Source organism: Salmo salar, chromosome 06 (genome assembly GCF_965601325.2).
Source record: "Salmo salar chromosome 06, fSalSal1, whole genome shotgun sequence".
NCBI classification, from domain to species: domain Eukaryota; kingdom Metazoa; phylum Chordata; class Actinopteri; order Salmoniformes; family Salmonidae; genus Salmo; species Salmo salar.
The window spans coordinates 21,454,872-21,469,373 of NC_138296.1; the positions used below are offsets into that span (position 1 = coordinate 21,454,872).

Consider the following 14,502-nt stretch of genomic DNA (forward strand, 5'->3'; position numbering starts at 1 on the left):
TGTGTGTAGGGGGGGTGTGTGTGTGTAGGGGGGGTGTGTAGGGGGGGTGTGTGTGTGTGGGGGGGGGGGGTGGGGGGGGGGGGGTGTGGGTGGGCGGGGGGGGTGTGTCGTGTGGGGGGGTGTGTGTGTAGGGGGGGGGGGGGTGTGTGTGTGGGGGGGGTGTGTGGGGGGGTGTTGGTGTGTGTCGGGCTGTGTAGGGTGTGTGTCGGGCTGTGTAGGGTGAGTGTGTGTGTCGGGCTGTGCTGGTTGTGTGTGTCGGGCTGTGTAGGTTGTCTCTCTGTGTGTGTGTGTGTGTGTGTGTGTGTGTCGGGCTGTGTAGGTTGTCTGTGTGTGTGTGTGTGTAGGGTGTGTGTCGGGCTGTGTAGGGTGAGTGTGTGTGTCGGGCTGTGTAGGTTGTCTCCGTGTGTGTGTGTGTGTGTGTGTAGGGTGTGTGTCGGGCTGTGTAGGGTGAGTGTGTGTGTCGGGCTGTGTAGGTTGTCTCCGTGTGTGTGTGTGTGTCGGGCTGTGTAGGTTGTGTGTTTGTTGTGTTCGTCAGTACTAAATGTGACTTTCAGTAAGGGTGTGTTTGTGTGTTGTGCAAAGGCATGACTGTCGTCCGTTCTGTTCCTGGACTATATTTGGACAATTGTTAACTTTTGACAGCCAGGCTAACACTGTCAGACAGGCTGATAGTAAATTGGTCCAAGCCTTTATCTCACTCTGACTGCCGTTTTGACGATCTGTGAATTGCATACTATTCTGTTCTGTGGGGACTTTCCCTTCATTTTAATGTTGACAGCAACAATTTGATTTTGACACTGCAGTCTTATTTTTATTTTTTTAAAGCGTTGCATAGGTTGGATTATGACAGGTATAGAAGGTGTTTGTAGTGTAGAAATGGTTTTGATGGTAATTTGTTCATTTGTATGAGTGTTTTCCCTTTGTGGCTCAGTTGGTAGAGCATGGTGTTTGCAATGCCAGCATGGTGTGTGCAATGCCAGGGTTGTGGGTTCGATTCCCACGGGGGGCCAGTACAAAAAAAATGCATGAAATGAAATGTATGCATTCACTACTGTAAGTCGCTCTGGATAAGAGCGTCTGCTAAATGACTAAAAAGGTAAATGTAAAAATGTAAACGAGCACAGACAAATCATGACTGAAAGTTACTGAGAGAACAGGTGTAGAAACCACGCCTTCTAAACTACATTTATTTTCTCCCATTAGACCTGGTGTCGCTGTTCGACCTGGAGAATGACCTCCCAGACGAGCTGATCCCCAATGGGGACCTGGGTGGCCTGATGGGCATGCCCTCCAACGGTGCCCCTGGCGGGGGAGGAGGAATGCCTGGAGGAGGTCCCCGAGGCCTGGGCTCCATGGTCCCTGACGCTGCCGCCAAACACAAGCAGCTGTCTGAGCTCCTGAGAGCGGGCGGTGCTGGGTCCGGTGGCATGGGCCCCATGATGGGGAAAGTCCCCATGGGCCAGGGCTCGCCCAACCAAGCCCAGAAAGGAAGCCCCGCCAGCGGACAACAAGGCAACGGCTCCATGGCGGGCTTCAACCAGGCTATGATGAACAGCCATGGACATGGGATGCCGGGCCAGGTGATGAACGGGGCCCTGGGGCCGGCAGGACGGGGCAGGCTGGGGCTGCAGCAGTACCAGGTCCAGGCCTTGCAGGGTGCTGGGGGGGGCGTGGGGCCGGGAGGCAGCAGTGTGCTGGCTGAGACTCTGGCTCAGGGAGGAGGGCAGATGGGAGCTCACAACGCCATGAACGCCCAGCAGGCTAGCAACATGAATAAGGTGAGTGTTGGTGCATGGTACTGTCTGGCTTCACACGGGACCTAGGGTTTGGACTAGTCTGCTCAGGAAAACTCATTGCCTTATGATTTGTGATTATAAAACTGGAGTAAATACATTGGTCATTTATACATACAGTACCGGTCAAGTTTGGACACATTTACTCATTCAAGGGTTTTTCTTAATTTTTTGTATTTTCTACATTGTAGAATAATAATGTAGACATCAAAACTATGATGTAACACATATGGAATCATGTAGTAACCAAGAAATTGTTAAACAAATCAAAGTATCCACCCTTTGCCTTGATGACAGCTTTTGCACACTCTTGGCATTCTCTCAACCAGCTTCACCTGGAATGCTTTTTCAACAGTCTTGAAGGAGTTCCCACTTATGCTGAGCACCTGTTGGCTGCTTTTCCTTCACTCTGCGGTCCAACTCATCCCAAACCATGTCAATTGGTGTTTAGGTCGGGTGATTGTGGAGGCCAGGTCATCTGATGCAGCACTCCCATCAGTCTGCTGCTTGGTCAAATAGCCTTTACACAGCCTGGAGGTGCGTTGGGTCATTGTCCTGTTGAAAAACAAATGATAGACCCACTAAGCGCAAACCAGATGGGATGGCGTATCGCTGCAGAATGCTGTGGTAGCCATGCTGGTTAAGTGTGCCTTGAAGTCTAAATAAATCACTGACAGTGTCACCAGCAAAGCACCCCCACACCATCACACCTCCTCCATGCTTCACGGTGGGAACCACACATGCGGAGATAATCCGTTAATCTACTCTGCATCTCACAAAGACATGGCGGTTGGAACCAAAAATCTAATATTTGGACTCATCAGTCCAAAGGACAGATTTCCACCGGTGTAATGTTCATTGCTTGTGTTTCTTGGCCCAAGCAAGTCTCCTTTTCTTATTGGTGTCCTTTAGTAGTGGTTTCTTTGCAGCAACTCGACCATGAAGGCCTGATTCATGCAGTGTCCTCTGAACAGTTGTTGAGATGTGTCTGTTACTTGAACTCTGAAGCATTTATTTGGGCTGCAATTTCTGAGGCTGGTAACTCTAATGAATTTATCCTCTGCAGCAGAGGTAACTCTGGGTCTTCCTTTCCTGTGGCGGTCCTCATGAGAGCCAGTTTCATCATAGCGCTTGATGGTTTTTGCGACTGCATTTGAAGCTTTCAAAGTTCTTAATTTTCTGTCTTGCCATAATATGAGCTCTCTTCTGTATACCACTCCTACCATGTCACAACAACTGATTGGCTCAAACACTAAATTTTAACAAGGCAAATCTGTTAATTGAAATGCATTCCAGGTGACTACCTCATGAAGCTGGTTGAGAGAATGCCAAGAGTGTGCAAAGCTCTCATCAAGGCAAAGGCAAATAACTTTGAATAATCTGAAATATAAAATATAACAATTTTTGGTTACATGATTCCATATGTGTTATTTCATAGTTTTGATGTCTTCACTATTATTCTACAATGTAGGAAATGGTACAAATAAAGAAAAGTTGTGTCCAAACTTTTGACTGGTACTGTATATATATATCTTTTATTTCATTATATTCATCCAATCTTGACACAGATGGGAGTGGGAAATGATGTCCTTGCTTTTACTGTGTCCCATAGTCTTCCTGTGCTCTGGGAGCAATGCTTCCTAATGGCTTGTTCATGGCATTGTCTGTTTCATACGCGTGCTTTGCATCAGTACATCTGTCTGTTCAGATAGGAAGCTTGTTGTTGGTTTGGTGACAGAATCATCGGTACAGCTCTGGAATCCCTGCTCATATCACTGTTGAGTTATGAGATTCAAAGTCATGTCTCTGTTTGGAACAGGGATTCCCTGCTCATATAGACTGATCTCTTGATACTCACTGTGTGAGTGTGTGAGAATCAGTGTGAGTGTGCATTGTTCTTGTACTGATTGAGTGCTATAATCCCTGTTGGTCAGTCCATGTACACATGCATCTGTTGGTCTCTCTCTGATGCATCCTTGTCTTCCACCCACCATACGCACATCCATCTGTAAGCTTACCCTGGGATTGTTGGAGGAACAGGACACCCAGCTGGGGTGTTGAATACATCCCTCCAGGACAGCAGAAGTGACCTTTCATAGCATGTTAGGAGCACAGGCTGACCTCCGAAACAGTCTTTTCCAATAACGGGATTTTGCCTATAGCTACTGGAGTCCGAGGTCTCCATAGCGGATCAATGCTAACTTTATCTACTGGTGCCTGCTGTCTGCTCTAACAGAGGTCTCATAGTGTATTGGGTGTATAGGTGTTCCCCTGCCTGTCTCGCTTGTAGGTGAGGCTAAAGCATGGAGAGTTAGGCCCATATAAAAATATTTAATTTGAATTCTATGGTTGGGCCTGAAGCTTGGTATTTCATGAATATCCCATAGACAGGCCTACTATTTACCTGCTTCGAGTTGTTTTGGAATGTGGATATAAGTGGGTGAAGGGAGATTGTTTCTGCAAAGGAAACATACTGATGACAAGTCTAAGCATAGTACTGTGTAGAGAAAGAGGAGCTTTATATGTTGATTGGTGAAAAGTGCGTAGTAGTTGTTTGGTAGTGCTAGTTTCAGGGATGTCAACTGGTCTTATCTGCTACTGTTGTGGGTTGGCAGGAAACCAAGGGGAAAACCAGCTTGCTAGTTCATACACACTCGACACATGCAGGCCATCCCCACATAAAACAAACCCCCGTGCTCGCTGACACGCACTTGAGTGTCTAGCATTGCTTTCTTACACAATACTGACAGGAAGTAATATCATGTCACCTGTTTTATGCAAATGTCCCATAGTTAGGCCCCAGCAACAGTAGCAGGGTCAACCCTGGGTGTATCTTCACCATCTAACCTACTGCCAGGAGAAAGAGGGATTTGAAGCTGTGGAGGATAGTGTGTACATGCCATGGTACATTGGTTAGGCTGTGGTTGCTAGATAAAACAGCTGTATCTGGCTCTGGCAGTATTGACATTGCACAGCTGCCACAAGACTAACGTGTGCTGCTGAAGTGTGGCAGACACCAGAGTGTCAGCCCAGCATTCTTAGTATCTGTATGAATCAGCAGCAGGTTTGGGGTCAATTCCATTCATTCAGACAGTAGACCAAACAAAAATCTTCATTCCAAATTTTTCTAATTGTGAAGAGAAAAGTAATTTCAGTGTACTTCCTGAATTGAAATCGAATTCATCCCCACCTTGATGAGCAGGCGTGCTTTACATACAGCACCCTCGCTAGCTAGAGGACACCTACTGTTGCCATTCACAGAGATGTGGTGGTCTGTGAGAATCAGTAGGACCGTTCAGTAGGACCGTTCAGTAGGCACAACAACATGAGACAACTTGTAGCAAAAAGAGGGGGAAGGGAAGTGCTGCTAAAGTAAACAATATTAGATTTTGTAAGACAGAAGGTGCTCTTTGGTTAAAGGGGTACATTGGTCATCAAAAGACAAGGAGGACCAAGGCACTTCATATAATTAATTAAAATGCCTTTATTTGTATGGCATGTTCAATGGAAACAAAGTTTAGTAGCTCTGACGCGTTTCCTCTGCATGGACTTCATCAGGGAGTACAAAGAAATAATAATACAATGTCCTCTTTTGAACAGCTTTTCCAATCACCTCTGATTTGAAGAGGGAGTGGTTACAGAATTCATTGGACTACACCTAGTAAGCAATACTATACACATTAAAAAGTGAGATACTGTACATATGTTATCAAAAAATTCAACTCCAAGCAAGAAGCATCAGAACGCTTATAAAGGTAGTTCTAACCTTAAATATGACTGGGCAAAGTGCCAAGAACAGGAGACCTGTCTATTCCATAGTACATTGGAACACAGCAAACACAGACAACAGTCTAAACATAGCTGAGGGCAATGGAGCAAAATGTCCACTAGATGACAGAAAATGGACCTCTCACAACCCTACAGGAAAGGTGAGAAATCCATATCTTAATTTAAACCAGGGTACTTAGTGGCCTGTAGTTTGTAAATCCAAAAACCTTCCCTTTGATTTAGCTGTTTTAAGATGGTCCCCTTTTCTAATTGAGGCCGGAACATGATCAATACTCATAAATTGTAGGGAGGAAGGGTCCCCATGGTGTAAGGACTTGTATTGCCTTGCCATGGGGTAGTCTTCATTGCCTACCCGTATGGCATACTTTTGTTCCGCTAAGTGGTCTTGAAGGCGTCTCTTTGTCCGTCCAATGTAGAACACCTTGCACTGTGGACATTCCAATCTATAGATGACATGAGTGGTTTTGCAGTTAATGAAATGCTTGACTTGATACTCCATTTTAGAAGCTGTGTCAACAAAATACTTTTTCTGTGCAATAGTTCTGCAATGGTGGCACTGGTGGCACTTTAAAAGAGCCCTTGGGTTTGTGGTCTAGCCATGAGACAACTATTTGAAACGGAGAGACAACCACAACCTTATGACAGAAGACCACTTGGTCTACCTTCGTTTTCAGTTTGAAACTATACTCTCAGGTCTCAGTCGTTGTTTCCGTTAGCTACAGTACTGCTACCAATGCCGTTCTAAGAAATTCAAGCGGTACACCCCTGGTTTGGCATAGGGCATGTGAACACACTCATTCTCTATTTTGTTTCCTTTCTCATTCATTCTTCGTGAGTCCTCTTTCTCTCTCGCTGTCCCTCTAACATTCTCTTCCTCTGTCTAGTTTACCTTCATTCTTTCTCTTTTTCTTTCTCCTTATTTTCTTCTTTATCTTCCAATTGTGTGTGTGCTGGCCCTCCCCGGCCCCTTGGCTCATAATGGAGCTGTAAATCATGTTAAGGGGACGTGTGTGTGGAAGGAGAGAAAGGAGGAGGAGCGAGGGATGGAGAGAGGGAAAGCGGCTATTTCAGAGGCTGTCTCCACATCAGTCTGGGGTGTGTTTTGAATGTATTACATTTTAGTGTATGTTCGCTCTCGTTGGGAGTTGATTCCCCTGCGCCGTTGTGTATTTAAGGCTGGGTGGTATACTGTATAGTGGAGTATTTTGAAATGCCAACTGTATCATTTTCAGTACCGGTATGATAAAAAGTGTGTTGGGGCGTCCTAAAGCTCGGGGGGGGGGGGGGGCTATTGTGACTCCGCTGCTTATGGAAGATGTGCTAAATAAATTATCCAGCTCAGGTAGTAGTGTGTGTGTGTCAGAGCTAGAGAGAGCTAGTCTAGAGTTGGCCTGTGTGTTAAAAGGAAGAACAAAGTTATAGCTTGAAGTGTGTTAGCCAGTCAGTAAGCATGTGTGTGCCTGTGCTAGACCAGGCGCGTGAGACCGTTTGTTTGTGGGAGACTAAAGTGGACGTGAGGCAGAGCGGAAGTCGGGAGCGTCAGAGCTCCGCTGTATGTAGGGGGAGGAGCAGACTAGAGCTCAGCTGTTGAGCGTGGCTACACTGCTGCTGGTCTCTGGCTCTTTCATCTGTCTGCTGGAACGCTGACAACAGCGGGAGAGCCTCCTCCTCTCCACTAAGCACAGCGGAGCACAGTAGAGGAGCATGCTGCTAGAGCAGAGCAGAGCAGGCAGGGCTGTGTACACATGCACACCAGGAGAGGGATGGACTAGAAATGGGGATTAGGTCATTATGCTCGATTGCTAGTCATCCACCATACTAAAGTGGCAATCAGCAGTTAAAACGATAACAAATTATCTCCTCGCCCCTGTTTCGGTAAAAAGCTGAGGGATTGGGCTTGGGAAATGTAATCACTCTCCAATTCATAGACAGAGCTATGGATGCAAGGACTGTCTTTGATATCAAAAGTATAGTTTTAACCATGTTTTGTGGCTAAAGTGTTTGTTTACATTTAATTTGTTTACAAACATTGGTAAAACAAGCTTATATTTTGGGTTCTGATGGGGTACGACATTGTAAGCTAGTGACGTATTTCTTGGGTACATATCATTAACCTGTTAGGGCTAGGGGGCAGTATTTACACCGCCGGATAAAAAACGTACCCGATTTAATCTGGTTACCACTCCTACCCAGTAACTAGAATATGCATATACTTATTACATATGGATAGAAAACACCCTAAAGTTTCTAAAACTGTTTGAATGGTGTCTGTGAGTATAACAGAACTAATTTGGCAGGCAAAAACATGAGAAGGTTTCATGCAGGAAGTGGTCTGTCTGACAAGGTGTTGTTGTTCTTGCTTCTGTTTATTGAAGAGTCAGGATCTTAGCTGTAACGTGACATTTCCTACGGCTCCAATAGGCTCTCAGAGCCCGGGAAAAACCTGAACGATGACGAGGCAGCCTCAGGCTGAAACACATAATCGCCTTTGCCAAGTGGCCCATCAGAGGACAATGGAATTAGGCGCGTGCCCGATTCGACCCAGTGATATATTTTCCTTCGGCTGTTTATCTAATTGCAGATTCCCGGGTCGGAATATTATCACTTTTTTACGAGAAAAATGGCATAAAAATTGATTTTAAACAGCGGTTGACATGCTTCGAAGTACGGTAATGAAATATTTAGAAATCTTTTGTCACGAAATGCGCCGTGCGCACGACCGTTATTTACCATTGGGATAGTGTCTAGAACGCACGAACAAAACGTCGCTGTTGGAACATAACTATGGATTATTTTGGACCAAACCTACATTTGTTATTGAAGTAGAAGTCCTGGGAGTGCATTCTGACGAAGAACAGGAAAGGTAAGACCATTTTTCTTATAGTAAATCTGATATTGGTGAGTGCTAAACCTGCTGGGTGTCTAAATAGCTAGCCCTGTGATGCCGGGCTATGTACTTAGAATATTGCAAAATGTGCTTTCACCGAAAAGCTATTTTAAAATCGGACATATCGAGTGCATAGAGGAGTTCTGTATCTATAATTCTTAAAATAATTGTTATGCTTTTTGTGAACGTTTATCGTGAGTAATTTAGTAAATTGTTAGTAAATGTTAGCGAATTCCCCGGAAGTTTGTGGGGGGTATGCTAGTTCTGAACGTCACATGCTAATGTAAAAAGCTGTTTTTTGATATAAATATGAACTTGATTGAACAAAACATGCATGTATTGTATAACATAATGTCCTAGGTGTGTCATCTGATGAAGATCATCAAAGGTTAGTGCTGCATTTAGCTGTCTTCTGGGTTTTTGTGCCATTATATGCTAGCTTGAAAAATGGGTGTCTGATTATTTCTGGCTTGGTACTCTGCTTACATAATCTAATGTTTTGCTTTCGTTGTAAAGCCTTTTTGAAATCGGACAGTGTGGTTAGATTAACGAGAGTCTAGTCTTTAAATAGCTGTAAAATAGTCATATGTTTGAGAAATTGAAGTAATAGGATTTTTAAGGTATTTGAAAATCGCGCCACAGGATTCAACTGGCTGTTACGTAGGTGGGACGAATTCGTCCCGCCTGCCCCATAGAGGTTAAGTCCAAAAATGGATGTAGCAACTGCTGATTGACACTTGAAGACCTGAGCTATACACTGACAAAACATTAAGAACGCCTGCTCTTTCCATGACATAAACTGACCAGGAGAATCCAGGTGAAAGCTATGATCCTTTATTTATGTCACTTGTTAATTCCTCTTCAGTCAGTGTAGATGAAGGGGAGTAGATGGGTTAGAGAAGGATTTTTAAGCCTTGAGACAATTGAGACATGGATTGTGTATGTGTGCCATTCAGAGGGTGAATGGGGAATACAAATGATGTACAGTCCTTGCGTAAAGTATTTAGACCCCTTCCCTTTTTCCACATTTTATTACGTTATGGCCTTATTCTAAAATGGATTAAACAAATGTTTTTCTTCATCAATCTACACACAATACACCATAATGACAATGCGAAAAGTATTTTTTTCAACATTTTAGGAAATGTTTTTAAATAAACAACTTTTTATTTACATAAGTATTCAGACCTTTTGCTAATACTTGAAATTGAGCTCAGGTGCATCCTGTTTCCATTGATCATTCTTGAGATTTTTCTACAACTTGATTGGAGGCCGCCTGTGGTAAATTCAATTGATTGGACATGATTTGGAAAGGCAAACACCTGTCTATATGAGGTCCCACAGTTGACAGTGCATGTCAGAGCAAAAACCAAGCCATGCGGTTGAAGGAATTGTCCGTAGAGCTCTGAGACAGGATTGAGTCGAGGCACAGATCTGGGGAAGGGTACCAAAACATTTCAGTGGCCTCCATCATTCTTAAATAGAAGAAGTTTGGAACCACCAAGACTCTTCCTAGAGCTGACCGCCCGGCCAAACTGAGCAATCGAGGGAGAAGGGCTTTGGTCAGGGAGGTGACCAAGAACCCGATGGTCACTCTGACAGAGCTCCAGAGTTTCTCTGTGGAGATGGGAGAACCTTCCAGAAGGACAACCATCACTGCAGCACTCCACCAATCAGGCCTTTATGGTAGAGTGGCCAGACGGAAGCCACTCCTCAGTAAAAGGCACATGACAGCCTGCTTGGCAAAAGGCACCTAAGGACTCTCAGACCATAAGGAACAGGATTCTCTGGTCTGATGAAACCAAGTTTGAACTCTAGCCTGAATGCCAAGCAACACATCTGGAGGAAACCAGGCACCATCCCTACGGTGAAGCATGGTGGTGGCAGCATCATGCTGTGGGGATGTTTTTCTGCGGCAGGGGCTGGGAGACTAGTCAGGATTGAGGAAAAGATTAATGGAACAAAGTACAGAGATCCTTGATGAAAACCTGCTCCAGAGAGCTTAGGACCTCAGACTGGGTTGAAGGTTCACCTTCCAACAGGACAACGACCCAAAGCACACAGCCAAGACAAAGCAGGAGTGGCTTCGGGACAGTCTCTTAATGTCCTCGAGTGGCCCGGACTTGAACCCGATCGATCATCTGTGAAAATAGCTGTGTAGCGACGCTCCCCATCCAACCTGACAGAGCTTGAGAGGATCTGCGGAGAAGAATGGGAGAAACTCCCCAAATACAGGTGTGCCAAGTTTGTAGTGTTTTACCCAAGAAGACGTTCGGTATACTCATTGTAGATGTCATAATTGCATGTTTTAAACCTTATTGGTCATATTGGAAAATCAAAATTAGTGTGTGTTATTTATTCTAAAGAGATTGCAGCTGCGCACTTAACTATTCTGTCCATGCCTGTAACAGATCTTGTACCACCTGTTGGCTCTGAAATAGTGTCTTCTATGTGTTCAACTCACATTGAGAAGCTAGTCAAGGAAGTTTAATGATGGATAGATAAATGGATGGGATTTGGCAGCCACTCATGGGTAAATGTTTCTTTCATACCTCCGTTTCCTTATTTGCCTGTCTTTGGGTTTCGCAGTTATAACGACGGGGACAAAGACCTGTTGAAATAAGTCACATTGCATCTGACCGCTCTCTTGTTTTCATCCATTTCAATGAGCTCCTCCACAAGATCTGACATGTACAATCATCTACAAGTTACTTGATATATATATATATATATATATCTATATATATATTCATATCTATATATATATATATATATATTCATATCTATATATATATATTCATATCTATACCTAGCCTGTGTTGGGTTTAGGTGCTCCCTTGTTTACTATTACATGTTGTGGTTGAGAGATGGTGTGATTTGGGGAGGCCTTGTAACAGGGGCCACTTCCTCTTATCTCAACCATGGAGAGACAGATGTCAACTGTCAGACCCGCCGTTGCACGTCATTCTGTCATTCTCTCCTTCTAGACAATTCCCACAGAATCAGTGCTCAAACACTAGGCTCTTTGGTATTATGTGCAGTAGGGAAACCTGTGGCTGTGCTTTGCAGTGTTGGGGCCCAATTTCATTTTAACCCAATAGGTTAGTTTCACAGTGTTACAGTCCCAAATCATACATTGTCCTGGTCCTTCTTGACCCGTTTTGAAACTCGGGAACAGAGACCTGGTTCACCTCAGGGATTGTCCTAATCCCCTGTCTCTCTGTAGATGGGTATGGCTGGCAGTCCTTTTGGGCAGCAGTACAGCCAGGGCGGGGTCCAGCAGCAGATGGGGGTGAACGCCCAGCAGCAGCTCCGGAACAAGGCAGCCCTTGCCAACAGCCTGCCCCCCTTCCCCAGTGACCTGAAAGGGGCCAGCAGCATGCCAAACCTGGTAAGTTCCTCCGACTTTGTAGAAAAGGAGAAATGTAAACCTGCGGTTAGTTTACATGATGACCTAAACGGAGTCTTCTGGGAAAGGTCTGTTTCCATTTGGATCTCGAGCCTCTTCGTCTAGCCCCCTTAAACAGTTGGAATCCGATATCTCTCTGGGGGCCACAAAAATCAGCCCTCAGATCTGATGTGGTCCCCATGCCTTTGGGTTTCAGACTTGTAACCTTGCCCCTATCCTCTTGGTGTTTTCAGATATGAAAGTACTGACTATACAAAAGATATGTTGGAATCTCCACTCAGTTTATCAGAGGGTTAAGTGAAGCCATCATCATATTAATGTGCACACCTACCTAGTCCTTTCAGATGTTTGAACACTGAAGAGATTGGATTAGGTCCTAGTTAGGGGTTTTAGAGACTAGTCCTCTATCATTGACCCCTAGATCCTACGTACTATGAGAGGATTGGTTGAAGCAATACGGTGAAAATTACCCCCTGCCTATCAGAGGACAAAGTAGATGTATTACCACATCGCTAACACCTATCAAATCCTTTCAGATTTAATCTCGCGTAGTGACAACTCAACTGAAGTCTGAGTCCATTAGTCTCTGCATTGACTTTGAATAACGGAGCAGTTCCCAATGCCGCGGTATTGGAACAATTATTCCGACATATTTCTCTTCCATCTCCAAAAGCCAGGCCTGGAATGCAGAATGAGAGATTGTTGGAAGGGGGAAACATTTGTTAAAAGGCACTCCACTCAGAATATTGTTGTGCAGAGAGAGAGAATGAGGGAAGAGAGGAAGAGAAAAAGAGAGGGGTCTCTTTCAAGGCAATGAGTAAATACTGCATGCAAATCTCTCTCCCAGGAACAGGAAAAGGCCCTAATGAACTCATTACAGAGGAAATAGTTTAGTGTTTCTATTTTGGTTAAAGGTTAATGGAGTCTTATGTGAAATAGTTGGATGTTTACCAGGCCTTTTGGGGGGGGGGCTTTTTTTCTTTTTGATTCATTCATTGGCTGCCTCCCATTATTCTGTCTGGGAATCGTTCTTTCTCTGTTCACCACTCTTCCCCCGCCGCTCTTTGTCTTTCTCACACAAATGTTTTCCCTCTCTTTCTCCCTAATCAAACCTCACCCCGTTGATCTCGGTATAAATGCGCTTAGTCAGTGTAGATCATCTTTTCTTTTTCAAATTGTGAAAGTAATGTACTTGTATAAGTAGGCTTAATTACAGGGATGGGGCGATTCCATTTCAATATAAACAGCTCAGGGATCCAATTCAAGCGACCCAGTTCCTATTCAAGTAATTGGGTTCAAGCTAAGTTTCAAATATGTCCAGTCTTCCTCACTTATTTGTTGCTTTTTTTTTCTTCCCAAGGCCCAGATGCAGCAGGTATCCTCCATAGTCCCTGGCGGTGGGGTGTCTGCAGCGACGGCGAGCCACACGGCCGACCCAGAGAAGCGCAAGCTCATCCAGCAACAGCTGGTCCTGCTGCTCCACGCCCACAAGTGCCAGCGGCGGGAGCAGGCCAATGGGGAGGTGCGGGCCTGCGCCCTGCCACACTGCCGCACCATGAAGAACGTCCTCAACCACATGACACACTGCCAGGCCGGCAAGTCCTGCCAGGGTGAGTGTCTGGGGAAGGGGGGGTTGTGGTGTTGGTTGCTGGATAAGCGTTGGGGGACTGAGCCTGTGTGAATATGATTGAACACACACTCGTTAATGTCCGACGGCATATCATTTTTACTCCATTTAATGTAAGAGACATGTATATCTTCTCCTCCTGCCGTTTAGAAGGCTATAGTTTGTTGATTGACGTTGAAGTCAACAGTTGGTTACCTTTCTCTGTGTTGCTGTGCCCAAAGCCACACTCTCCTCCTTCTCCATGGCTCCATCTGAATTAGTCTTTACGCTATTCCTTGCATCCTATCTGCTCAACTACTTCTCTACTGTGTTGGAGAAGGTTGAAGGTCCCTGCCCTCTGACCTTCTCTGTGCATTTTGAGGAGGAAGTGAAGAGAGGATTTGCTGAATTGAGGAAAGGTTAATTTGGAAAGAACCATTGTCTTCCATTCCCTCCCTCCTGTTTGCCCCTGTGACTGACTGAAAGCCTGCTCTAGCCTATATTAATAGTGAGGACACCAGCAGCTATAAATCCTGGGGCTTGTTTTAAAAGCATGTCTGGGTGCTTAGGCCTAATGTAAATACTCGAGTGGCGTTAGTCTCCACACTGGGTCTGTCTGTCTGGGTGGCTACGGCGCTTTGCTCCCGCCCCGTGCTGCTCTGGACATTAAAGGGTGTCTCTAGGTCGATGGTCTCTGACCTTTAACCCCATGGTGCCAGTCATATTGGTAATGTTTTTTAATGGCTTTGGGGTCAAATGAGGATATATGATGTTCTAGGTCTCATCTGGTTTTAATTGGGTTGTGCTGTTTACGTGTTTTTAAAGTGGCTTATATTAGTGATTATTTGTTTAAATGGCCTTGTTGTGGTTTGGGTTTGCCGGTTCCAATTTTGTATTTGTTTGACATTTTGTGGTGTAATATGTCATGTACCTAATAGCCCTGTGACTTAATAGGGATAGGCGTCCCGCTAGCAGTTCAAATAAATAATCGTAATATTAAACATTTATGAACGTACAA

General features: G+C 44.9%; 1 protein-coding gene across 1 annotated transcript in view; it reads left to right on the forward strand.

The window, feature by feature from the left end:
- Nucleotides 1-14,502, forward strand: part of LOC106606488 (CREB-binding protein) — an 82,292-nt gene that overhangs the window by 26,164 nt on the left and 41,626 nt on the right. Inside the window, 3 exon segments of the mRNA XM_045719878.2 lie at nucleotides 1,204-1,778; nucleotides 11,696-11,860; nucleotides 13,239-13,488. Coding sequence (XP_045575834.2) covers nucleotides 1,204-1,778; nucleotides 11,696-11,860; nucleotides 13,239-13,488 — 990 coding nt within the window.